At 48.4% G+C, this 25,630-nt stretch overlaps 1 protein-coding gene across 1 annotated transcript in view; it reads left to right on the forward strand.

Moving 5' to 3' along the window:
* LOC122382918 (translation initiation factor IF-2-like) overlaps positions 1 to 25,403 on the forward strand; it is a 48,066-nt gene extending 22,663 nt beyond the window's left edge. The window contains exons 2-4 of the mRNA XM_043368863.1: positions 18,559 to 18,640; positions 22,772 to 23,039; positions 23,303 to 25,403. Of these exons, the coding sequence (XP_043224798.1) occupies positions 18,566 to 18,640; positions 22,772 to 23,039; positions 23,303 to 24,279 (1,320 nt within the window). The 5' untranslated portion in view covers positions 18,559 to 18,565 and the 3' untranslated portion in view covers positions 24,280 to 25,403. The remainder of the gene's footprint in view (positions 1 to 18,558; positions 18,641 to 22,771; positions 23,040 to 23,302) is intronic.
* The last annotated feature ends 227 nt before the right edge of the window (positions 25,404 to 25,630 follow it).

Genomic DNA, 25,630 nt, shown 5'->3' on the forward strand with positions numbered 1-25,630 from the left:
AACGATAGAGAATTGATCAAGGAACACGATAGTGAAGGTTTCAAGTCGATATCTCCCACCGTTTTGCCGCAATCGCCGCGGAAAGTTGAAAAAGTTTGATTTTTTCGGAAAATTTGACCTTTGACCGGTCATAAGTAGGTCAAATGTTGACCTAGGACCAAAAAATATACCACCAATCGCGAGATCTCGTTGAGAGCAATCCGTTGGTTTTTTCCGCTAAGCTCTACGACCTTCCGTTTCGAAACGCCAGGGGGGGTCGTAACAACCCCCCCCCTGGTCGTTCGTGTTATGAGAAATGGCCTGGTCGTGCGAGGGTTAACTCCATACGGTCCAGGAAAGCTGGCACACTACCTTTAAATAAAAAATCAAACTGGAAATTCAAAAGTCTGAAGTTTTTTTTTCAAAAGAATGTTCATTTTTTTCTGCCTCACATAATTTTACGATACGATTGTTTGTGAATATCATCTTTGTAGCGATGAATTTTATGACGTAAACGTAAGCTGAAAGCGAGTGTGTGCCTTGCATCTTTATTTTATTCACTTTTCAAAAGAATCACAATATCTTACGTCATTAGTTTGAAGGGCCTATTACGGGGAATCTTTTGGAATCATTACGGTTTTAGTCAAATTAAGATTTTTCATTGGTCAAACGATAATGACGTAATAAAACAATATTACCAAAACGTGAGCTGTGAATTTCGTTTGTCTTTTTTGGGAGGCTCTCTCATAACGACAGCACGGCATGGCGCCACACGTGGCACGATGCCAAAAGTAGGTAATCTGAAGAAGTTGATGCCATTTTTGAACTTGTAATTTTATTAGGAAAGTATTAGAGGTTGGTTGCTATTCTTACTGAATCGAAATTGTGTTGCACATACTAATAGCTCATACGAACATTCTAGATTGGGTTTTCATACCTGGTAGAAGTGGATTGCTGGAATATTTTGAGCAAAACTGACCTATTTGGCTTCCAGATTTGATTTCCTAACATCTGTCCATAGGCGGCGGAACAGGGGGGGGGGGGGGTGGCACCAGGGTACAGTGTCCCTCATAGATTTGGGCATTTTAACATTAGCCCTACTGGCATTGCATGGAAAGAATGGGACCAAAATGAAAATCTGCAGTGCCCCGCTGCCACTGCATCTGTCTGTACTGTTTGTTCATTGAAGTAAAGTGGCTGTAGCTTGTTGATAAGATTGTCATCAGTGCTGTCATGAAAAAGTTACAATTGGTCACAAAAAGTAGCAATGTGCATGTTCTTGGACCTTGGTTTATTTTAAATGTAGTACAAATGTTGTTCATTTAAATTCAAATTTAATGATGATACCTAATGATTACAACAACCATGTACACAAGTGACAATTCTCAATTGTATTGCACTGTAATGTGTACAATTATGTAGGATAAGGGTTTCATTGGCTACATGTTGTCGTGAGATCCATACAGATCATAGGTCCTCCACAAATTTTTGCCCGCTGGATCCACAGAGATCATAGATCCGACCCCTAAATTTTGTCGAGAGATCCATTCGGATCATAGATCCAACCCCTGAATTTTGTCGAGAGATCCACTCGGATCATAGATCCAACCCCTCTATTTTGTCGAGAGATCCACTGAGATCATAGATCCAGCTCTCGGATCCATGCACATGTCTGGTAAGTACCTACACCAGGCTAAGGACGGCGCCGGGAAGGCTCGTCGAGAGACGTGTTCCGTCCGCGCGGTGTTTACACACCATGATCTCCCTCAGTCGGCGCCGCCCGCCGCGCCGGCGCAGTAACCAAACGTCGTTATCGTAAGGGCCGTGAAATGAGGAGGGGGAGAACGCCATTAACGTGGGAAAAAAGCGCTCTACCCTGGTGACATCTACTGGCTGAGAATCGGAGTAGTAGTGCTCGGACACCAACGCTGAGCAGAGCCACCTCCGAAGTTATCGCACCCTTAAGCCCGATTCATATCCACTTTTTGACGGTTTTGTTGGTTCAAGGGAGTGCCGCTAGATGTCGTATGGGTCTCCGCCTCGGTCCCTGCCGTTCCCCCATGTAATAAAACCCGCTAGTCGCGCCGACCGGCGGGGAGGGACTGTCAACACACGGTGATTTACGGTCTGGGGTTCCCGCGTGTGCCGGTGGCCGTGAAACTCTGCCGGAACAGAAGCGAACTCCGGGTTGTCGGAGGAAAATACGGATGGTGGGTGGATTGAATGAGATTAGTGGATTTTATATAAGTAGTATATCGATACACAGGTTACCAACTACCAACCTTGGCGCCTATACTTTACCTTCTCCCCTAAATAAACAGTAGTTGTACATCAGCGATGCATCACACATAAATCCTCAGTTTGGCGTCTGCTCTGCTGACACAGTGCAGAGGCGAAGCCAATGAAAACATGCCAGTATAACCGGTACATAATATTGCATCCATGGCATGCATGATTGACATATTGCATTCGTACATGACACGAAACTGACACAGAACAAGGAGCACAAAATGAGATCGGCATGATGTTGAGCGAATGCTTCAGTTTTGACACGATTGCTGAAATTACCCTAGCTGATGCGTGGTCGACATCTGAGCCAATGATATGTTACATCGAAGTCTCATTCACTGTTGTGAGTCGCTCCCTTTTTACCCTTTTTGCCATGATGGGATGAGTGACAAAAAAAAAGTTTCAGCTTGTTAGATGTGTGGCAGGGCTAGTCGCCTCATCCTGTATGTTTTTTTTCTTCACGTCTTTGCCCTTGGGCTCCCTATACCTTGACCGCTCACGGAACGGCATGTGTCGTGCTTTGCGGGGATCTATCATTTCAGGCACGATGCACTCATCCACAGATAACAGTAGTACTACTGTTATCTGTGACTCATCATAAAATGCCTTCACTTTTTCCAGTCTGTTTGCGATGAACGTTTCGTCAGCAGCTATGACGTTTCGTTTGGTGTCGCAGACATGACGTTTCGTTTGGTGTCCAGACAAAAAAGTTACAGAACTTTGCACCAGTGCAAGCCAACTGGCACTGAACTTGGGTGTAATATTGGTGACTCTTTTTTAGCTCAAGTTTGTCGTCAAGAAAAAAAACTAGTTAGTCCACTAGAAGACGCAGCCAGTCTTTCCAGTGAAGTGTTCTCTGCACTTTTGGGACATTTCACTTCTACTATGATGTCATCAGAAACGATTCCATCAGGAGTGGCGGCCAAAAATGGATGCTTCGGGTGCACTACCAGCCCAACTGGTCTTTTCACTTCAGTGTTTGTTTGCTTTTCATATGCTTGTATAGCTAGCTCCTCGTTGACGCGGCCATACTGCAGAGCAGGTGTATCTAAATCTTTTGTTGTATCGTAAAGAAGTCTGTTCATGATGTTTTTGTTTGACGTTGAGTCTCGCATATTCGCTATTTGGTGAAAGGTTGTCGCAGTGACGCGTTTGCGTCGCTCGCGGTGCCACTCTTCCTTGTCATCAGCAGTGTTCTCAGCGATTTGGGCACGCTCCACAGCAGTGCTTCCAAGGCTGTCTAAGAACTCCTTTGTTTTGAGCTGATATTGCTGAATATCGCGGTCCTCTAAGTCGGGTGCTGCACAGCCGGGTCCGTAGTCCCCATCTGTCCCCGCGAGAGAACGCCGGACGTATATGCTAACCCTTTTTCCGGATCGTTGGGACGTTGGAGACGTTTCTTTTGAGCGACATTGACATATTTTTTCATGGTCTTTGTTGGACTTTTTTGATATTTTTGTTTGAAAACATCGATGTGCATCTGGCTGCCGGACTGGAAGGCTAAAGCTGCTGCGGCACAGCGGTCATGGTACCCACGTTTCTGGTAGTGGTTTACCCGTTTACCGCCGAGGGTTTTTGCCACCTGCGGCATCAAGTTTTCGGCTAGGTTGCTGGTAGCGTCGTAAACGACAAGACTTCTACTTTTGTTGCACACAACATCTGCTGCTTTGAGGAGCGAGATTTTCAGTTCTGTAGAAATATCTGTCTCAGGAGGAGGACATGCCACACTGCCACTGACTACATTGCAGTAATATGGTAAACATTTGTTGTGGTGTCCTAAAACATGAAAGGAGGCGTTCTTTACATCTGATGACAAGGTACGGGCGCTTCGATCTTTATCACCATTGGATTCCATCCTTTCCTGTGATCTGTGCTTTATCATTTTTCTGACACATATTTTCATGCGGCTGATCCTGACTTTTGACAAGACTTTTTTGGCTTCCTTGTTTTGTTTGGCTATGTCGTATGTACAGTGCGGAGGTAAAGCATTTCGTGACATGGTTTGCACATTCTACTTTTCGAACGTTTCGTCCATAGGATCGTCCATAGGATACGTAGGACAGAATGTTCTTGTATACGGATGAGTCGCCGTCTCCTAAGAACTCGATGAATCGCACCCCGTGCATCTCTTCGCTACGGTTGAAGCCCTCAATGATGATGTCTGACTCCATCGCGGTGGACGTCCCCACCCAATTCCGGAAGCACTTATGGGCTGAAGCCCCCGCGCTGCTGCCCGCCCGAGCACACACACTACAGAACTTATTACGCACACCGTAAAACAGGAGCTTTTTGGTGCGCAGACCGATCACAGCTGCCATACCGCCATGTGACGTGTACTTGTGGCCGTGGCTTCGAGTGCCCCAGCTACCGTCCACGACAACAGTAATCCACGGCGTGCCATCAGGGAGGATGACTACATAGAATACATAAGTACTACATGTTCCAGAGTCGACTTCGATAGAGTTTGGACGACTCCTACTCAGGGCCTCGGCTAACATGTTAACTACTGGGGCAAATGCCCCAGTAGGGTCAAGGAATGCCCCAGTAGTGGTCAGGTTTTGCCCAACCTCCACAAAATGAGTATATCTCAATATTAACGTGGGTATAGTCGACTACAGAATGATGTTCCACTTTTCACAGGCAATTGTTTGCCTGGAGTGGTAGGCTGTGCCGCATCACACGGGCTGAGTTCACAAATTATAGCTTTGTCCCAATGCTCACAATCGACACGCTTAATTGCGTGATAAACGGCACAACTTAGCGCTCCGGTCAACTGATAGCTTCTCAGGAGTGGAATATCATTCTGTAGTCGACTATACATTGCTTCACTCGAGAGCAGCTGAAGACGTTTGTGGCAAGAAATCAGGGGCGGAGGAAGAGGGGGTGCATGGTGTGCAGCTGCACCCTCAATTTTCATAAGAAAACATAGGCGTGCATTGGCAAATATATCTTTTTGCATTCCCATAATCCAGAAGCTGCCCTTCGTTCGAAAGAGCGTCAAAATTAATGAGGAAATTACTTCGGCGACTTTTTCGGTCAGGTCAAAGTTCATGTCATTGAAAACCAAATTTCGACGATTTTCAGGTCGAATATCGACAATTTGCAAGATGCCGGATCATAACTCGGGAACCAACAGAACTACAGCGCCGCGGAAAAGCGCATTTGATAGCCATATTAATGTTCTTTCTGAGTATTTCTCTCAGATTTGACTAATGTCAACGGTTTTGCCTGCAGGGGGCAAAAATTTCCAAAAAAAAGACGATTTTTCGGGAACAGTTTTTCCTGCAATAACGTTTGACTCAAGCCTTGCACGAGCTTTCTTTTACCGACATCGTGTTCCTCTCGTCAAGACGCATCGAATGATCTCTAATTTTACATGAAAAGTCAACTTGAAAATTTGACCTCAGGTGAAGGTCATGATCTAACCAGAAATTGCCATGTTGCATATCAGTGGATCCGTATCGTCGAGCTGAACACATGAGGCGTTTTCATCGCTCTAGCATCCCTCTTTCAAAAGTCAGTCGCGAAAAACTGTTAGATACCATTCGCCACCTGAGATGACAGGGGTCACGGGTGCTATTTTCATGTTCAGTGTGTCAAACCTACTTGTAATTCAGTGTTTGAGTGTTAAGAGTGACTTTCGTCCAAAAGAGGCGGTTTAAAATTGTCGTCTCCCATTGACTTAAATACCTAGAGAGGTCGCAAAATTTACCGGTCACCGATATGAAAATTCCGAGATAAACATTTTGTACATGCTCTTGCGCTTATCAATCGCTGAAAGTGTCCAAGCGATCGGTCACTCGGTGTAGCTATGGCATGGACCGAAACATTTTATGAGGTGACCCCTGTAGTGACCTGGCCTTGAATGACCTTGGTCTGAAATTTTTACAACATATGTAGAATTGGTTGATGATAAGGTGTGCCGAAAACGGCGGCGCTCCACGCCGCCGTTTTTGAGATATCCGCGAAAAACAGCAATGAGAGGGGATGTTCAAACACCCCCCTCCCGAAGCAGGGCGCGGGCTAACACACTTTTGCCCCAGTAGTCAAAATTCCTTAGCCGAGGCCCTGCTCCGACTTTGGACTCCTCAGTTGTTGCCACGACCGCGGACGATTCCAACTCCGAAACCCTGGTATTTAGGACACTGTATGCTGTTGTGCACTCTGTGACTGAGGTCACGGGCGGCGTAAGCCGACTCCAAATATTGACGATAGGATCCATTTTCTGCTTGACCAGTTGGAGGGAGTCAGTTATGGAATGGACGGAGTGGATGGCGCCCGGGAGGGGAGGGGGAGGAGGTAGAGCACTGGCAGTGGAACTGGAGAAGCAAGTTCAATAATCATCCCTTCCATAAGTATAGCAGCCGTTTGAAAAAAAGGTGGATGGTAAGTAGGTATAGATATTTCTGTGATGTTCCCAAGGAACATTTTACATGGTTGCTAGCAGTCAATAAAATGCAGCTTGCTATAAAAGCAAGCAAGCATACCAATGCCTCGTGTACCTATAGGTAAAATTGATATTTTGTAATATTTGTAGTTTGTACCTATCCAGTCCAGAGTCTACTTGATATAATAAAGTTATGCGCATGGGGCTTAGCTTCAAACGACATGCTTTCAAATGAGAAATAGATGAGAAATGGAATACAAATCTTCAAGCTCATAGTCTGCTCCATTAAAAAAAGATTGTGCGCATGGGGCTTAGCTTCAAATGAGAAAATAGATGCTGAACTTCCAGTTGTTGTTACGGAGCGAGCGAAGCAAGCGAAGTCTTTTCAATATAACGGATAAATCTCAGTAAGAGCGGCCCGGCCCGACCCGGCCCGGGCTGTAACGCTTTTGAAAGGCTAAAAAAAAAACTCAGCAACCGCTGGACCGATTTACTTGCGGTAATTTTTGTAGGGTAGCTTGATTCCTTCTACCAAGTATTTGACTTCTTTCGATGCATGTGGGTGACCCCCTATGCACGTGCCACGTGCAAAACGAAGAGGAGTCATTTTTGTAACAATTGCAATATCTCGGTAGTTACTGGGCCGATTGCGCTGAAACTGCATGTAGGTAGGCAGTAGGCACCCACTAGGCAATGAATTTTCATGTCCCACAGTTCATGTGGGGTGCTGCTGCACGTGCGCACGTGCAGGGGTCGATTCCAGATCTCGAGAACGGCTGGACCGATTGCGCTCAGATTTGGTTAGCGGTTAGGGATCCGTTAGTAGGGTGCCGTGCAAAAGTCAGTTGGGACCCATTTTGCACGTGCGCACGTGCAGGGTGCCGCTTCTAGATCTCGAGAACGGCTGGGTCTATTGCGCTCAAATATGGCACATTGCTAGAGACCGGTTAGTAGGGTACCGTGCACAAGTCAGTTGGAGGTAGCCCCTCACAATTTCCCACGTGCAAGGCCCACCCTCTCGCTCGCTCCGTTTGTCGTCCTATAAGGCGTTTTACTGGTAGTATGTGTAGCAATGTGAATCCAGCACTGCATTTCACTAAAACAATGCCGTCAGGTCAATCATGTGAGGGTATCAGACGCATTCTTGTGACTAGAGCTGCGGCAGACTCGATATTCGATAACATATATTCATATCAAATAATCAGTGTCGTTCTAACTGGGTAGGACGTACCTACGCCAGGCTAAGGACGGCGCCGGGAAGGCCTGTCGAGAGACGTGTTCCGTCCGCGCGATGTTTACACACCCTGATCTCCCTCAGTCGGCGCCGCCCGCCGCGCCGGCGCAGTAACCAAACGTCGTTATCGTAAGGGCCGTGAAATGAGGAGGGGGAGAAGGTCATTAACGTGGGAAAAAAGCGCTCTACCCTGGTGACATCTACTGGCTGAGAATCGGAGTAGTAGTGCTCGGACACCAACGCTGAGCGGAGCCACCTCCGAAGTTAACGCACGCTTAAAATTGGGTATCATCGGCTTCCTCTCGTGACGGGCAACACGCTCGTTTTTCCGCGAAGCTCTAGCTCGATCACGGGCCAAACGCGAGGGGGGGCGTACCAACCCCCCCGCCCTTGTGCCGTCGAAGGACGCAAAATGGCCTGTGCCGGCGAGGGTTAATAGTAACCTGACGCGAGCACCAATTTGTGTCATGGATCATGACGGTGCAGTTCAATTCGTTTTAGTTCGGGTCGACTTCTATTGGCAGTAAAGTAATATCGACGCACATACTACAGTGTCACGACTAATGCACCGCCATGTCACGATGCTGTCCACCAAAGTCGTTGACCTTTCCATCAGTGCACTCTGTCAGTGTGACCCGTGTGGCAAGCACAGACTACGCCTGAGCCATGCGCCAGAGTTTGGTATAAGGCATTACGCCCATCATACAGGGGCCATCTGGGCTAAGAAGCTTACCCTTTGACAGAGCAGGGTGGAGATAGAGATCTGGATAAAAGGTGCGGGTGAGTTCCCGGGGAGCGGGCTTGGATCACCGCGGATTACCCAGATCGGTCGGACAGAGGTCTGATCTGTAATCCGAGTGTCCAGACGATCGAAAGGATCTCATTCTATTGTCTCGGTTCAGTTCTACAAAAAGTGTCACTTATGTAGAACATTTATTGTGTTTTCGTCTGCATATGTGATGCAGTATAATGCTAGCGAACTTTCCTGAGCTCCAAAGTCGTATAATGCAACATCGAATTCACATATAATGCACTTCTAGGTGACAACAAAGAGCGTCATAAATTGTTCACGCCGTGGCGTGGAAGAGTGAAAGCGCAGGCAGCCGTGACGCTGTTCGTCACCAGCGCGTCACTTTCGCCGCCGCCGGTGTCACTGCGTCACATCACGACACAACGTAACACCGGACATCTCGGCCCCGGGGGACGGCACAGGACAGGATAGGACGTTTCACCATGGTGCCGGACGGGGTGGTGAGGTCGGGTCACATTACCGTGACCGAGGAGAAGGAGAGGCGACCGTGACCGAGGGCAGAGAAGAGCGCGCACGGTGCCCAGGACGTGTGTAAATCCGGAGACCGTGTGTACGGGGCTCAAGAGTCAGCACCGCGCCGCTCAGTGACGTTTATACGTCTTTGGGAACACTTGTTATGAACGAACGACAGGCGGCCCATGTGTCGTATTTGATTGCCAAGTGCTTTACTTCAGAACAAAAACGAAGTGGGCTTGACGTTCTGATAGATAAAGTCAACGACGTTTCAAAACCATTGCGCACATTCGACAAGCGCATGACGTTTTTGAGTGTCCTTTATTAGAAAATCCCAAACTTCTGCCTCATCGAAGTCCAAGACATTCGACAGGCAGGCATTTCTATCCATGAGTTCAATGAGAATGACGAGAAGTATGTCACCTATAGGATCGGACCCGGGGCCGATGTGAGGTATCGATACAGTCTGATTGGACGTGCGACTGCGGCTGACTGGAAGGCGTGGTCCGCTCGGGCGCGGGAAGTCGCATTACGCAATACGATCGATCGTGTGAGTTTGTGGCAGAGAATCCAAGCATAAAGAGGCGATGTCATTCACATCACGCGATGCTCATTTAAATAAGGACGTTCCGTCACTTAGGGCTTAGGCGTGGCCTAGATATTATCCATTATGAGGTGACCACAGGTGTCAGCTTTAATGGGGAATTTAGTACCCCATTCAATCTTCCTTGCCCTAGATGAAGCCCAAGGCTTTTAGAATAGCACCTGCATGACTACCAAGCCATTCCTCACAATGGGATATGTTGGTGTGGCTTTCAGAACGATTAGCAATCACAATGCAGCAGTAACAATGCGGTCGTGTATTTAATTAAGGCGGTTATAATGCCATTAGCATTTCATTGTGGTCAGTTGGTGCGGTACGAGGCATGGATGCAGCCGCTAGGAGTGCCCCTTGGTTCTTCACCCGACCATGAAGGCAAACATTTTTTTTCTTTTTCAAATCCGCTGGGCGGGATTCGGGAGGGGGAGACTTGGGACGCCCTTGAACGGATGCGTCAGGCTCATTGCCGCCTCCCTCGGTTCGTGGCCCAAGAGGTGACTTGGAAGGGAAAGGGGTAAAATGGAACTTTTGCCCGTCAGTATGTTCCACTTTCGCGGCGTTGTTTATGAGATGAATGTAAGCGAAAGTCAGAAATATCGAAAGTACAAGCATCACAAAAATTAGTGCTTTTCACTTGCAGATGCCCGTAGCATGACCGCAAGAAAGAACAACATTTCAACAACTTCATCAGAGCCCATTCCAGTTGAACAAACAAAACACCCCTATCATTGTGTCCTCGACCTTCTCCATCACGAACCAGAAGGCGCGGGTGATTTGTATGTGTTTGAACTGACCCTGACACGCACTGTGACCCCGTCTCGCCGCATGTCTCGATCACAGCTCGCACTCTGCGCGGGTCCACTGCGGTCAGATCGAGCGCCCGTGTCACCTCTCTGAAGCCGCCCCGGTTGAGTCATGGCATCACAATTGCCCGGCACTTGATGAGCGTCATCGCATGTGCTCTGTTCTCCGGCCATTTAAACACGAACGTGGCCTTTACAAATGCCACGCCGGCGCCACAACAATTTAACGGCCCCAACCTTTGTGAGTGCTGGTGCTGAGCGTCACGCTTTGGCCCGAAGATCAGCAGTTTAGGCCGTCACCGAGAGGACTAATTGGACATCTGAGCTGTTATAAACGGATCTAAAGAGCAGCCTTAATGCCGTCTGTTTTTCTTTACACAGAGATGTTGACAGGCTCATCTGCTTGATCTCGGTGAACTAATGAGACGGTTCAAAGTGGTCAGACGTGAGTCGAAACTAGTGGTTTGAAAGTTTGCAGTATAAAGGTACTAGTGAGGCACACGGTGTTATGCTTGTATAAAAGCTGCAGCGTCAAAACGACACCAGTGGGCGACATATGGTTTAGGAGCAAATTTAATAGTTGAGGGCTAGTAGGTATTGGAAGAAGCGGTGAAGGTTTGAACCGTTTATACAATAAGACCCTGTTTATCAGCCTCGCCGTATCCATTCACTGTCCAAAAGACATCTACCGCCGTTAAAAATCAGGTGCGGAATTTTTAATGAAACATACAAATGTAAATTTAGCTAACGTTTCTCGCCGCATACCTATTTAAAGCCTAGCGGCATATGTTAAAAGAGCCGAACATAATCAATTTATCATTTCAAAATAACACCCACACGCATCACTACCCAAGCGTCATGGTCTAACAAGCATAACTGACACGTCGACACGTCTGACATGCGCGTCGGTTGTTAAATAGGCGCTGTCGGCATTCGCGATACTTAGGAAGAAGAATTCGCCGGGTCAATGCGTTTATACAATAGGGTGTGTCCAGTTAAACTGTCAGAGTCGTGTACTCCTTGCGTACGCAGGGTAATAGATATTGCGGTCGGATAGCGATCAGTGGCTGATCACGACATGAGTTAGGTTTAGAAGTGTCCAGTAGAATGATAAACTGCTTTTAATGTTCCAAGAACTATGGCATTAAGCATTACCAAGGGCAGTACTTACTAAGTTTCATGAATGCAATGACCAGAAGCCTTGCTCTTACCCACGTAAATTCCTAAGAGCGACATTACGCCTGCTTTTAGAGAAGAATAGGCATATGCCACTATCAGCGGCAAGATCTGACAGCTGAGGGTAAGCCCCCCCCCCGGCCCCCTTTGTGACCATGCATGCCATTGTTCGGTCACTTGCCATTCAATGTCAGGAAATGGTAATGAAAATCTCTCAAGATACCGACGGACAGGCTTAGGGCCCCTCGGCCTCCAATACTTGGGTATTTCATCGGAGTGGTTGTTCCCGGAAGATATGGTTTACCACGTTTGCCTTGCTGCGTCAGGCTATTTCACTGAGCGTCAACCCTCTTAAAAGTTTGTTTCCAGTGGCATTCTCACGCAGACATCGATTGACAATGACACAATACAGTGATTGACTTGTGCCTATTTTTAGCCATCCGCAATAGAGCACACTCATTGTAATTGCAACCAGGCAATCGCAGTCACGCGTCACGGAATATTTATTACGATTTATCACTCAGTTGTGGCCACGTTTTCGTTTGCGGTCCTGCATGGACGATGGCCAATGCCTGCCTCCAAGGCCATGGAGGTCACTCGTGCATCCCCCACGAGCTCACATATCTCGCTGTCAACATTATTTAAATAGTGGGTCAGATGCGAAAGCATTCAGCGATGGCTATCATTTTGCAAGAACGATCATGTGATTCGCTTGCTGCGGGAAACATGTTCAGAACCTCTATAACCTACTATCATAAAGATTCCATGTCGAGGTTGAGCTGATAAATGAACGACCGACGAGCGATTTGCGGATTTTCGCGTTCGCCACATGCCTGCTCGTTCCCCACGTAACTCCAGTGCAACCAGCTCCAAATAGTTCAGCTGACAATCCCTGGACCAGGAACCATCCATCCGATCGCATTGCTCAATCCCTTCCACGTCATAGAACGTAACTAATCGCACCAGATACCAAACGCGAGACCGGACCCGCCCTACATCACTAAACATCTTACTCACCACCCAGAACCGGTAAACAAGCCACAGGGTGCCGACCGGCTCCGTTTTCCCTCCTCCAGACAGATGGGCAGCCGGCGCCCGACCGGAGCCGAGCGGCAGCATCCGAGAATGGCTCAATCTGGTTTGAAGCACTGCTGCGGCGGTAACCGAAATGGCCTGATCCGGAGCCGCCGCGCCGGGCTGTTCAAAGACACTGCAGAGTTGCCAGTGGCAGCCGCCTCGGTTTTTGCACGCTTTGTGCTTATCACGCGTCTTCTTCTTCGCAGCGCATAGCAAGTTACCTTTCTGTGCGTAGTCGCAGTCTCACGGCCAGAGTGGATGGTGTTACCTTTTTGTGCGTACTCGCAGTCTCCCATGGCCAGAGTGAATAGTGCTATATTTATCTGCGTAGTCGCAGGCTCCCATTCCGAGTGGATGGTGTTATTTTTGTGTGCGTAGTCGTGGTCTCCAAAACAGAGTGAATAAGCAGTGCTATTTTCATGTGCGCAGTCGCAGTCTCGAAAACAGAATGGATAAGGAACGTTATTTTTACGTGCGCAGTCGCAGTCTCGAAAACAGAGTGGATAAGGAGTCTGACTTTTATGTGCGCAGTCGAAGTCTCGAGAACAGAGTGGATAAGGAGTGTTATTTTTATGTGTGCAGTCGCAGTCTCCGTATCAGAGGAGTGTTATCTTTAAGTGCGTGATTGCAGTCTCCAAACCAGATTGGTTAAATAGTCTATCCAGCCGGTCAGCCGATGGCTTCAGTCTCATTCCAGACGGTCCGCTCCGTGTATTTACACAAACACAGACTCAGTCTTCCTTTGAGGTCACACACGGCTCCTGATATCGCGTGCGCTGCTCACTCTATCTACTTGCGATGCCATCGAAGGCAGCGAGCGCCATTCGGTCTTTGTATACCGGTCTCACGCATTGGGCCATATTTCACCGGCTGTCATCGTAACGTTATCACGCGGCCTTGAGAGCGCCCCGGCAGTCACAGTGCGTGCACCTCAGCGTCGAAAGGTAAACGGTAGTGTGACGGTAGGCTATGGCTGTCTCGCTGCGCATTGCCTTGGGTCAATATCCGTGAATAGATATATGGGACGGTCGTGTCAGCCGTGCCTAGTGCTGACTGGCAAGAGCTGTTGAAGTGACAGTTACGGTTCATAATCAGAGTAACAGCTGGTAACAGCAGCGTTTTACCGGCATATTGCTGGTTTTAGGGCGGCTGTGAACTGAAGTGTCATGTGGAAAGTATATGTGACCCCAGGTTAACAGCAGTGCTTTCTGCCTATGTCACCAGTCGCCCGTATTAAATGTCGAGCATACTACATAACTCTAAGGGCTAAACCATGCCCGGACGTGGGGGAAAATAAGCCAATGAGTAGGTAGATGGAGGTTGGAAAAGCCTAAAAAAGTATGGTACCAATGGGAAAACAGAAACAGGGCAGCGATTCGGCCATGACTCAGCTTAAAGTTATAAAAGCAATTGAGCCATAAAAGACACGTTGCTCTACATTGCGACATTGAAAAATAAAAAATAACAGCAACACAACACGGCAGAAGAAACACACTGTCCCCAAAGGTCACCTAACAACTCTTTCACCCACTCCGTGACTCCACGACTCTAATAACTCCTCCAACTCCACTCGACTCCACCCTACTCTCCGGCGGCTCCATCGTCGCCTGGTGGCCATCATTAGGCGCGGTATCGGCGCTGCGACGGTCACGGCGCGGCGGGGACGATCCCGGCGCGGCCGGCGGCCGGACCCATCAGCGATGAGCCCGTGACCCGGCGACCTTAGTGACACGCGCCGCCCGCCCCGGCGCGGCGGCCCATCCGGCCAGCCCGCCCCGCCCGCCGGCCGCCAATCTCGCCAGTTGGGCAATGGGGTTGCCCGGACAGCGGGCAATGTGGCGCACCGGCCACAAAAAGTGGTCGGGAAGCGCGCCACATCCCCAGAGTCCGGCGAATGGTCAGTTCACAACTCGGTGATATTCCAGAAAGTGGCATTGACCTAAAGATAAACGGTTTTGTAAATGAGTGCAATGCCGAATGACTGCATACTGTCAGAAACTGAAAAGTTAACAGAAGTGGTTAACAGTGACACGGCATAGCAGGATAATCAGGGCTTAAGTCCTGTGAGTAAATATCTCTGCTCTCTGCTCTACTCGGATCATTTGTGCACTGAAAAATGTCACTTTTTCACAGACCAAAGACTTCCTTCAGACAAACTTCCTCAGCGAAAAATTGCCAGCTTACAAGAAACATACTCTACCTTTTAGGCAAGCACTTACCGAGTTAAACCGTCACCGTTTTGATTTAAATGCATCAAATAAAATGCATCGTTTTCTCTCATAAAGGTTGATAAGACCAATGATGTGTACGATTTAGCTAGCAGCGCATCATTGCAGTATACTGTGACATTACACGAGGCTACAAGTATCGAGATTCATTCCGTGCCTAAGCCAGTATGTATGTGTTGTATGTCGAATTTTCCTTCGACGAATACATAATACGAATACGATAGGCTCTATGTACGTGTCTGCCTTGGCATGAAACCTGCTGGCATAGACCGAACAATAGATAGTGACCATGGACGGTATATCGAGATTTTAGATCTACATGTCTCCTATAGTCTTACGAATCACATTTTGTAAACATCAGTTGTGTGATAAACGACCATGATGCACGAAGCTATCGGTGAATTGCAAACTGCCTTGCATTTACAGACCATATCTCCAGGCGGTATCGATGTTGCCACCGCCCACAAGTGAAAGGATGACAGCCGGAACAAGTTGTATTAGTGAGAATATTTCGCTTCACTTGCATACAAGTGATACAAGTAAAGAATAGTTACCGATTTATCGGCAAGTGATTGCACGTCGGCCATTGCTTTACAGAGGCTAGGTGCTACATAGAACGTTGGTAAATTGTTGGTAGTAGCTCGTCTCCACGCGATGTGTTAAAACCTTCGGTCCAAATTCCTTTACCGATGAGATGGGTGCGCTTGGATAGCATAGGTCGGTACCATGCATCCTACAAGTACACAATGAGCTCTGTTTACCGGTGAGCGTGTCCCGTAAACACGTGTTCGGATAGCATGTAAATGATACCTATGACCGAATAGCATCTAACTTCAAGTTAAGTAAAATAAATCTACGCAGGTGTAAAAGCATAGGTATACCTAGTGCTACATTAACGACGTCATGAGTCCTAAATACTCGTACCGATAGATAATCGCAATGCTGCAGGACATTCATTGGAACATTTAATGTACTTAAATCCCATCAAACAATCCTATAAGACAAAGCATGCACATATTCCAAGCAGACAGCATATGAGATGGACCACCTTCCACCCACATTTCCCACTGGATCAGCCGATCTCGAGCCGCTGATCAGCCGAGCTTAGCCGCTGATCAGACGGGACGCATGCCGACGCGTGTCCCATTTTGCAATGAGTGACCGCATTGCCGCACAGAAACGCAGCAAGCTGGACGAGCTTATGGTCAGTGAACGCAAGGTTAGGAAATTCTCCCCCAAAAACTGAGCATCGGAAACGGGCTGGGAATTCGACGATTCATATTCTCACGTCATACAGATGCTTTAGGTGCTGAGTCTTTGTCTACCTTACTGGCTGAAAACATCATTATCGCCCGAATAACCGTTCTTCGCCGAACGTCTGACCATGAGAACACAAATTAGCCGTGTTAACTACCTATTTTGATTGGCAGGCTGAAGTGGCAGTAGCCCAGTGCAGTGGCGGATCCAGGGGGGGCAAAATGGGCATTTGCCCCCCCCCCAAACGGCATGATTTTAACACGCGCACCGACGGGGGGGGGCGGATATCCGCCCCCCTGAGGTTTTTCGCGAATAGCGGGAAAACCGCGGCGCGTAGCGCCGCGAAATTTAATACGACTATTCTCTCATCAATTTTACACATGGTGTGCGAGTTTGAACCTCCTAACTTTAAAGGTCAGGTCACCAGGTCACTTTGAATGGCCCAAACTCAAGTTACTTTTTTGCAACTTTGACACCGTGCCAGAGCTACAGTAGATGTCGGAGGCCTTTGAAAGTCGCAGGATGTTATAAGGTCAATAGTAGCTACAATTTTTTTATCTCGGAATTTTGATATCGATGACCTAAGGTCAGGTCAATTTTTCGACCTCCCCATTATAAGTCAATGGGGGAAAAATCAACTCCCTGTTTTTACCACTAAAACGGGTCGGAATGACCCCATAAACCATACATGACCTCATATACGATCAACCTTCACTACCTTGAGGTCTGTTTTGCTGTTGGGCAGCTGTAAGGTCATGTGACGTCATCAAAGGTCACCAGCGGTTTTTTGACAATAACTCCGTACAGGAACAAGATACAGCCGCGCAGATGGTCTCATTGTGTTCAGCTCATCAAGGCGCATCGAATGATATACATGATGACCTCGAGGTCACGTGACCTGAGGTCAACCTTTGACCTTGATCTTTCGAGGTCAACATATATATCATTCGATGCGGATTGACGAGAGGATCACGATGATGCCCTTAATTTGTTCTTATATTGACTAGTTCGAAAGTTATTCGAGAAAAACTCTCCATACCTAGCGCCGCCATTTTGACTTTTTTGACCCCTGTGACGTCATCTTTGACCTGACCTGAAAATGACCTTAGTAAAAATTGTAGACCTTGTCCGTGCGTATCCCTTGCCGTTTACCGCTTGTCGCTATCTTGCTTCGTTCTCGAGATCTCAGGGGGGGGGGCGGTCATCCGCCCCCCCCCCCCCCGTCGGTACGAAGTTGGCGCAGACCCCCGTCGGTGCGCGGGTTAACATTACGCCTATGGACGATGCATGGAAAGAATCGATAAATTGTTATGGTTTGCCCCCCAAAACTCTGAGCTGGATCCGCCTCTGGCCCAGTGCTCGCTTCTGACGGGCAAACAGGAGTCAAAGTAAGCTATTATGACTCGTCGCGACCTCTCCATTCAAAACAAAGCCATATCAGCTCACGTTAACAGCGCCTGAGCACCACTTTGAAGTCCCGCGAGTGCTACTGCTCATCAAAAGACCTTCGCATTGTTTATCTTTTATTCGGAAACAAAGGCAGTACCTACGTCACATTGAGTGAGAACTTACAATACCAGACATAGCCAACTCGAGCGCGGCTAAATACGGCAGCAACGTATAAACATGCCAATCCGGTTATATTACGGGACCATTTGGTGAATTCACAAGCACCCTCAACAATAAACAGCGTGACAATAGGGTCTGTGGGAATTTGGTGCAGCTTACTGCTGACACTGGCGAACTTTTTGTGAGCGGACTGGAACTGAATGAAGTGATGGAAGAATGTGGTTCGGTCCAAACACGACGGGAATGAGCCGGTCCACGTTCGGTGATGGGCGGCTGCGGCAGGAATCTGGCGATGTCGCAAAGACTGACAACGGAGCAGTCTCCCGTAAAAACCCGCCCTGAATCAATAATCATCGGTGAAATGGACTGAACGGCGTGAGAATCGTAACTACTTCAGAGAAAGGTATTACACTGATACACTTAAAAGACTCTGCAGTCAATTAATTAACGGCATATTATTTGTTTGTTTACAATAACTATTCACATTATTCAACGATGCATACATATTTCTGCAGAAACAACATATTGGGCTCAGCAAGAGCACCGGTAAAAAGTGACGGATCTGTCATAGCAGGAAATCACTGTCACATACACCAAACTGCCAAATATCTTGTTATAATGGTATCCACCACTACTTATTGTTATCTCCTACGTACGACTGTCTATCAATGACAGCCCGTTTTTCTGTTTTCAGATGAGCCATGGCGCTTCATTTGTGGCGCTCGTTTCTCCTTCTCTGCACGCTGACGGGACTGCGACGAGCTTCCGCTCAACAGGTGATATCAATAACCGATTCTATCTTCCTTCGTTTGGATTTGAACTGTGAGTGACGACTTTTAGACTTTACATACTCGACCAGTTAGGTAGAATCAGTCACGGACCACCTTCAAGGAACGTTTCCTCGTGAAAAAAGAAAAATCCGACAAAACTATATAACCACGCTAAAGTGTTGTAGGAAAAATAGTATATGAAAAATGCTTCTCGGCAAAACTTAAAATACAAACTAAAAGTTATCGAACAAATTTTTTTCACACTCTGCATGGCCTATAATAAAGTCTGACTCAATAGCATATCTTTTAAAAAATAAGTGCGAATGATCTTATAATTAACGAAATAATCAATAACATAACCGTTGGAAAAGTTGTTCAACGCCAAAACGTTGCTTATTAGATCAATCCATCAGCCCGTCTGAGCCCGACGAAGGGTCATCGGTCGCCCCATGCACCCGCCGTGTAATCACCCAGGTGTGTAAGAGCCGCCGCGCTCACCGCCGCGCCCGTCTCCCCAGCTGACGTGGTCGTAATGGCGCCCCGTGGTCGCCGCCTCTCTCACAAGGTCAGCACACATCCTGCTGCTGTGGCCCGCCTCCGCCCGGCGTATTATCAGCCGGTGTCGCGTCCACCCCGCCGCAAGGCTTGGGCTGTTACCCTTTCGCACCGTCGCGTCGGTGGAGGGGGCGTCGATGGTCGCGGCCGACGGGGGCGTTAGGGGCTGACACGGGTCGGGCAGGGTCACCACCCACCCAGAGGCAGGCCCAGGGGGTGTTCCAGCGAGGCGGAAGCGCCGCTAATCCTGTATTATGCTGTGTCACTGTCTCTCACGTCAGCTCGGCCGCGCCTGAATTGTCCAACAGACGGGTGGTAGCGCATAATGGTACGGATACAGCCGCCGTCAAACGCAGCCCCAAACAGCCCGGGTGACAAATGAAAACGTGACTCCTCTGAATGCTCGACGACTGCGGAAAATCGTTGGTTATTTGGGGGATGATTTTCTGAAAGCCTTTTGACACCTGAAAGAGCGTGTTTAGGAGTGAAGCTAAACCATGATGAGCGAATTTGTCGGCGAGATTCGCACAAAATATGTACATCAGTGATTAATGTGATCCAGCCAAGCCTGTCAGAGAGCAAAGTGCCAGATGTGTGGACGTGGAGGGAGTAAATAAATTATACCTAACTTACACATAAATACACCCATCAAGAAACGCTGGACATGACTGTCTATCAAGATAAACCATTGCTACGCCCCCTCCCGAAAAGGAAACATTTAACTATACGCAGCTTAGATGATGTCCGATGGACATGCTTAGATGATCACTGCAAATGCAAACGTGCGGATCCGGATAATAAAGCTATTCAGTCACTCAGCAAACCGTCTGATCTTCTCAGCCACAGCAAACCCGCTGGCCTTGCTTCGCAATGTGCAGTTTATGCACTAATTGCCGTTTACCAAGTAACTTGGTATGTGTTAACTGTTAGTCACGATCCGACGCCGTACGCTTGATTATATAGTTCTGCGCGGCCCGCCCTTCCATCCCGGTCGACCCGTTCCGCAGGTAAACGTTTCTCGATGCCGCCCCCTTTCGTGATGCTGTGGGGCGCTGTAATCGCCTTCCGACCCGCCTCCCATTTCGCGACTCGTTCCCAATACACATATCGTGCCCTTTCTGCGTTATTTCGGACATGTTCTCCACGCCCATGTGGGGAGATATAATGTCTATTTACGTGTTGTCAATTTGGTTTGTCTATTACCCTGTTGGATAATAGAGAAACCTATTGGCAATAAATCTGTATTACACCATATGACAAACCTATCCGACCACGAGGACGACATATGCCATTTATTGATGTCAGCTATTTAAAGGCAGTGTGCCACCTTCCAATGATTTCCCATTTTATTTTTCCTAGGATAAGAAGCTTCTGTTTTTACCTAATATCGCAAAAAAAATCAAAAATGGGCCTAAAATAGTGTTTTTTTCGCCTAAAAGTTTATCGGTTTTTCGATAGGGGAGAGGCGGGAGAATTGGGACTTATTTCTCAGGCCATGTTCATTGAGGTCTTATTTGGCAAGTATTGTAGCCAAGCTGCTTTGCGCAGCACCAATAAAAGGTCCACCATTTCTCTGCGTTATGCCATCATAAAATAGCGAGCCTGTGCAATGATGTAGCTATATGTGGACAAAAACAAAAACACTCATTTTCAGGAGAATAGGGACACATGCAAGGAGACAAGGGACAGACACGAAGCTGAATTGGGACATATAAAAATTGGGTATTGGGATGACTCTATCTCGAATTATTTGTCGTGTCTATGTCTATAGGCAATCATTTGATACATTGGAACTTATCTTCACACTATCTGTTTCGTTAAAGGCCGGGATTGTCTTTCACGATGACGATGTTCCAAAAAAATGCACATTTTCCTACCTGAGTAAGACTTTCTGGTCTTCGCTTTGATGTATTTGTGGTTAAGGGTGCAGCTGCAACCCCTTCCAAAACACGAAGGTAAAAACACATATTTTTGCACCACTTTACCGTTTTTACCATTTGGTGTCCCTATTCTCCCACAACACCGCCATAACAAATCACGCATTTTTTTGTCATTTATCAGTTACAGAGCGTGTTCATACAAACTAGCAATCGCATAAGGACGGTGTTAATCTAACATCGTAACATGTTGAAAGAAAGGTAGTTTGTCATATGCAATGCACAGACAACTCAGAATAGCACTCGAAAAAAACAAGTTTTTTGGTGCTCAGCCAGCACAGCCCAAACGACGCCCACAAAAGGGTTGCTGAGGCTTCCCATCGTTGCATGACACATAGAATCAAAAGATAAAGGCAATAATCGTGCAAGGATGCTGCCCATTTTTTAGATATTGGCGCGTCCCTATTCTCCTGCGTCCCAATTCTCCCGCCTCTCCCCTATGTATAACAACTGTAGTGGGCTGACCTGCAAACAGGCGTCGGCAACAATCGCGAATGCGGCGCACATGTGACAATAAGCAAAGGTCATTATGGAGTTACGACGTACGGGAATGAGTTATCAGCTGTCTAATTGGAGACAACACAATGTCGAATTTAAACTGTAAGCCTGTATTGGTATTGTTTCTTTAATTTGGCTGTCGAACATTAATTTATGGTTTGAAATATTATTTTATGTAAAATAATTGATATGAAACAGCCTTCTCTAAAGTTATGACCCCATCTCACCACATGAAAGTGGCAGAAATGACAATGATCAGCTGACGCATTTTTCTTGGCCGAAGTCAGAGCGCGCGGCCCGACGCACCACCACCGCACCACAAAGTATGAGCAGAAGCCACCTGCGGTAGACCGCGCCCAAAGCCAGGGCCCCGGTAACGTGAGGTAGCCGAGTCGGGGCAGCGTGCGCTGACCCAAGCCGGGGCCGCGGCTTTGGGCGCGGTCTACCGCATCCCCGGGCAGCCCCGGGCTATCACATGACACCGGGAGGACGCGCGGCCCCGGCTTGGGTCAGCGCACGCTGCCCCGACTCGGCTACCTCACGTTACCGGGGCCCTGGCTTTGGGCGCGGTCTACCGCACCACCTAACAGGCGTGTTCGAAACCGCAGGAGATGATGATGAACGGGTTTATCGAAACTTGATTGGATGAGCCTATCGGTAATAGCGATTTCAGTGTGTGCATTTATTGTTCATAGTGGTGTGAAATGTGGTTGGGGTACGACCGACAACCCGTCGGGGCGAATTTCGCACTGGGGTACTCAAAATTTGAAGAATTTAAGACGTTTCCATGAGTTTTGAAGGTATGGCTAAGTTCTAAAAATCCGGTTCTCCTTATCTGGGCCATTAACTCCATACGGTCCAGGAAAGCTGGCACACTACCTTTAAACAAAACTTTAATCTTCTGTATTCATAACTCTCAACTCTGTGTCGTTCACCCACCAGCCAACGGATCGCTGCGAAGTGCACAAATCGCGTAGTTGCTAACGGCTCACGCATGCTCCCAGACCAGTCGGCCGTAATTTTCAGTTTCATTGCTCTCTGGTCGTTAAATTTCGTTTTCCCGGCCGTATGTTTTAGTTGCAGCGGGCTGTTGTGCTTCAATTTCACCGATACGTTGCTTCAGCTCACACGAGTCTCTCTGTTTCAGTTCGTGTCCGATAACCTTCTGACGTCCGGCGGCGAGGAGTCGGTATGCCTGAGTCGCTCCGGGGGCTATTACGCCGACCTGGCCGACGACTGCAGCTCGTACACACTGTGCGCTCCCGGCGGACGTCAGTTCGACTTCTCCTGTCCGCCCGGCACCCGGTTCCACCAGCAGTTCCTGGTCTGCGATCACGAGTTCCGTGTGGACTGTGCAGAATCGCCGCGCTATTACGCGCTCAACGAGCTGATTGGCCGAGAGGAGCAGGGAGCAGGTCAGTGGGGTGGGGAGGGGAGGGTTAGGTGCAGGGTAGCAGGCGTGCCGTGTAGAGCGGACTTAGGTGCAATATTTAGTGTCAAACGAGAATGTACACGAGAGGAACAAGGCTGATGAAATGATGGGTTACATAACGAGGCAGACAGCACAACATACCGTAACTAACATCCATGTTACCTCCATGCCCCAACTATGACGATTGCTGCTCGAATAACATATTGTAGAAGGAGAAACATAACGAACTGACAACTTTTGTTTCAGAGTCGACGAAGCAGGAAACACGCACCACTCCGACCAAATCCTCTCAGACGCAGTTCGCGGTCTCAAGGGCGCCGCTGAAGCCGTTGGTGTCACCACAGAGACCACTCAACCCCGTCTCCAGCAGCCCCGCTCCGCGCCGGTCACCGTTTACCCGTCCCCAGGCGCAGCGGCCGACCGTCTCCCGGGCGGCGACTCCCTCCCCGCGGGCACCCGTTCGAGCACTCCCAGTGGCGGACGTGGGTCAGACACTGCTGGATCTGGTGCAGCTCTCCACACGCGAGTCCAGGCAGCGACCGGCGGCGGATGAAGGCAGCCCTCGGCGTCCCGGAGCGGTCGGAGTCGAGCCCCGCAGCCGTCAGCCACCGGTGTCACCTGCAGTGCCCGCTCTGCTAACACAGGTGGCAGCACTGGGTCGGACGGCGCCCCAGCCCAAGGCGGCGCCACGGGTCAGGTCCGAGGCGGTGCCCCAGGTGGCGCCACGGAGCAGGCCCGCAGCGGTACCACAGGTAGCACCACCGAGCAGGCCCTCGGTGGTACCCCAGGTAGCGCCACGGGTTAGGCCAGGCCTCACCCAGGAGGCCTCGCTGCGCCGGCCGGCCGCCAGACGACAGCAGGCGCCCAGCTTCCGAGGGACGTTCTTCCCGGCTCGGCCGGAGCTGCCGCGAAAGGAGCCCCGACAGGGCTTCAGCCGGTTCGAGCGACTCAACAAGAGCCTCCCCAGCCCTCCAGCTGGCAATAAACCATCTCGGCCGCGAGGGGTCGGAAGGAAGGTGCGGTTTCCGGCTCGGAAGGTACGCCCGGAGCCGCCGCCGCCGCGCCTGCCCGCCGGCCGGCGTCAGAGTGTGCGGGCGGTCGGCGGAGGCTGGAGGCCAGCGCTGCGCAGTGCGCCCGGCACCGACCCCCGCTGCCCCCGCTGTCTGGCGGCGCTCATCACACGGTGGGACAGCTGCTTCCCGTGCGTCTCTGTGCTGAGATGAGCAGGTGAAGCTCTGTTCACACCGAAACGGTGAACTTTGTAAACTTTGAGCAGGTGAAGCTCTGTTCACACCGAAACGGTGAACCTTTGTAAACTTTGAGACGGTTAAGCTCTGCCGACCCAGAGACAATGTCGATGAAACCGTGTTTAGATAAAGTCAGTGAAGAAATTCTTCGCTAAGTAAGATCGGTGTAGAACTGTTCGTCACAGACGACACATTGTTCCGAAGTCGCATGAAGCTCGATGTGTAGGTCAGTTGAGATCCATTCATGTATGTGAGTGAAGCTCTGATTGTATTGATTCGGCGACGCTGCATATTCGTCGACGTAATGGTCATATCGTATGGTCAAGGTCATATCATAAAGGATCTTCATCTTACTCAGAGACAAAGCACACAAAGATGGTACGAAGAGGGATACTACTGATGCTGCAGGCATCACAAGAATATCACATGAAGTTTACGAGGAGCGACTTAAAACTAAAAATAACCTAAAATAAGAAATTCGTTTTCTTCGTAACTTCGCCACTAGATTTTTGCCTCCTTGAACGAGGGTTACGAGACCTCTGTCAAATGCTATCAGTATCCAATAGACAGATTCAAAGGAAGAACAACTGACTTATAAGAATGGGATTCAAACGTCACTGGCGAGCTTAGGGAATGAAATCTGTAGGAACGACTGATATGGTAATCTAGTTAGGTGACAAGCTCTCATGCGTAAGATGAACGTTAAACATGACATCTATTCTCCATTTTCTCATCAATGTACTGGCTTCGGTTGCATATTTCACTCTTCAGTTAGCTCGAGTTAATTACAAATCATATCTTCGTCGTTCTCAAATGTAACACGGAGAAATGTCAAGCACTTATAACCTACTAATAGGATAAGTAAGTGGCAACATATCACAGAGTAGCGATGGAAAGGCTCGAGAGTTGAGCTACAATGATCACGGTAAGATAAGAATAAGAACAGATATCAAGTGAGTCTGTTTACAAGCCCGTCTGCACCCGTTGACTTATGTACCATAGCCTTTAAATGTTGTACCGTCATGTACTGTCATGTGCTAATTTTCATGTGAGTGGTTTCCTTAAATACCGATGTGAAAAATACAATAGAAATAAGGCCAGTTTTTATATACCAAGGTTTAGTATATAAATCGATGCATTAAGACACTCTGAGAGCCAGAAAGATAGTGCTGCGGAAAAAGCTGGGATGCAAGAAATATCACACTCATTAATTATCCAATACATATGAAATTGATGGATGGATGGATGGATGGATGGATGGATGAAAAAGAACACTTAAAGTACATTTACAAAAAACATTTGCATCTAACGCCAGCACATTCATTGC

The sequence above is a fragment of the Amphibalanus amphitrite genome, unplaced genomic scaffold (assembly GCF_019059575.1).
Source record: "Amphibalanus amphitrite isolate SeventyFive unplaced genomic scaffold, NRLGWU_Aamphi_draft 000150F_arrow, whole genome shotgun sequence".
Taxonomy (NCBI): Eukaryota; Metazoa; Arthropoda; class Thecostraca; order Balanomorpha; family Balanidae; genus Amphibalanus; species Amphibalanus amphitrite.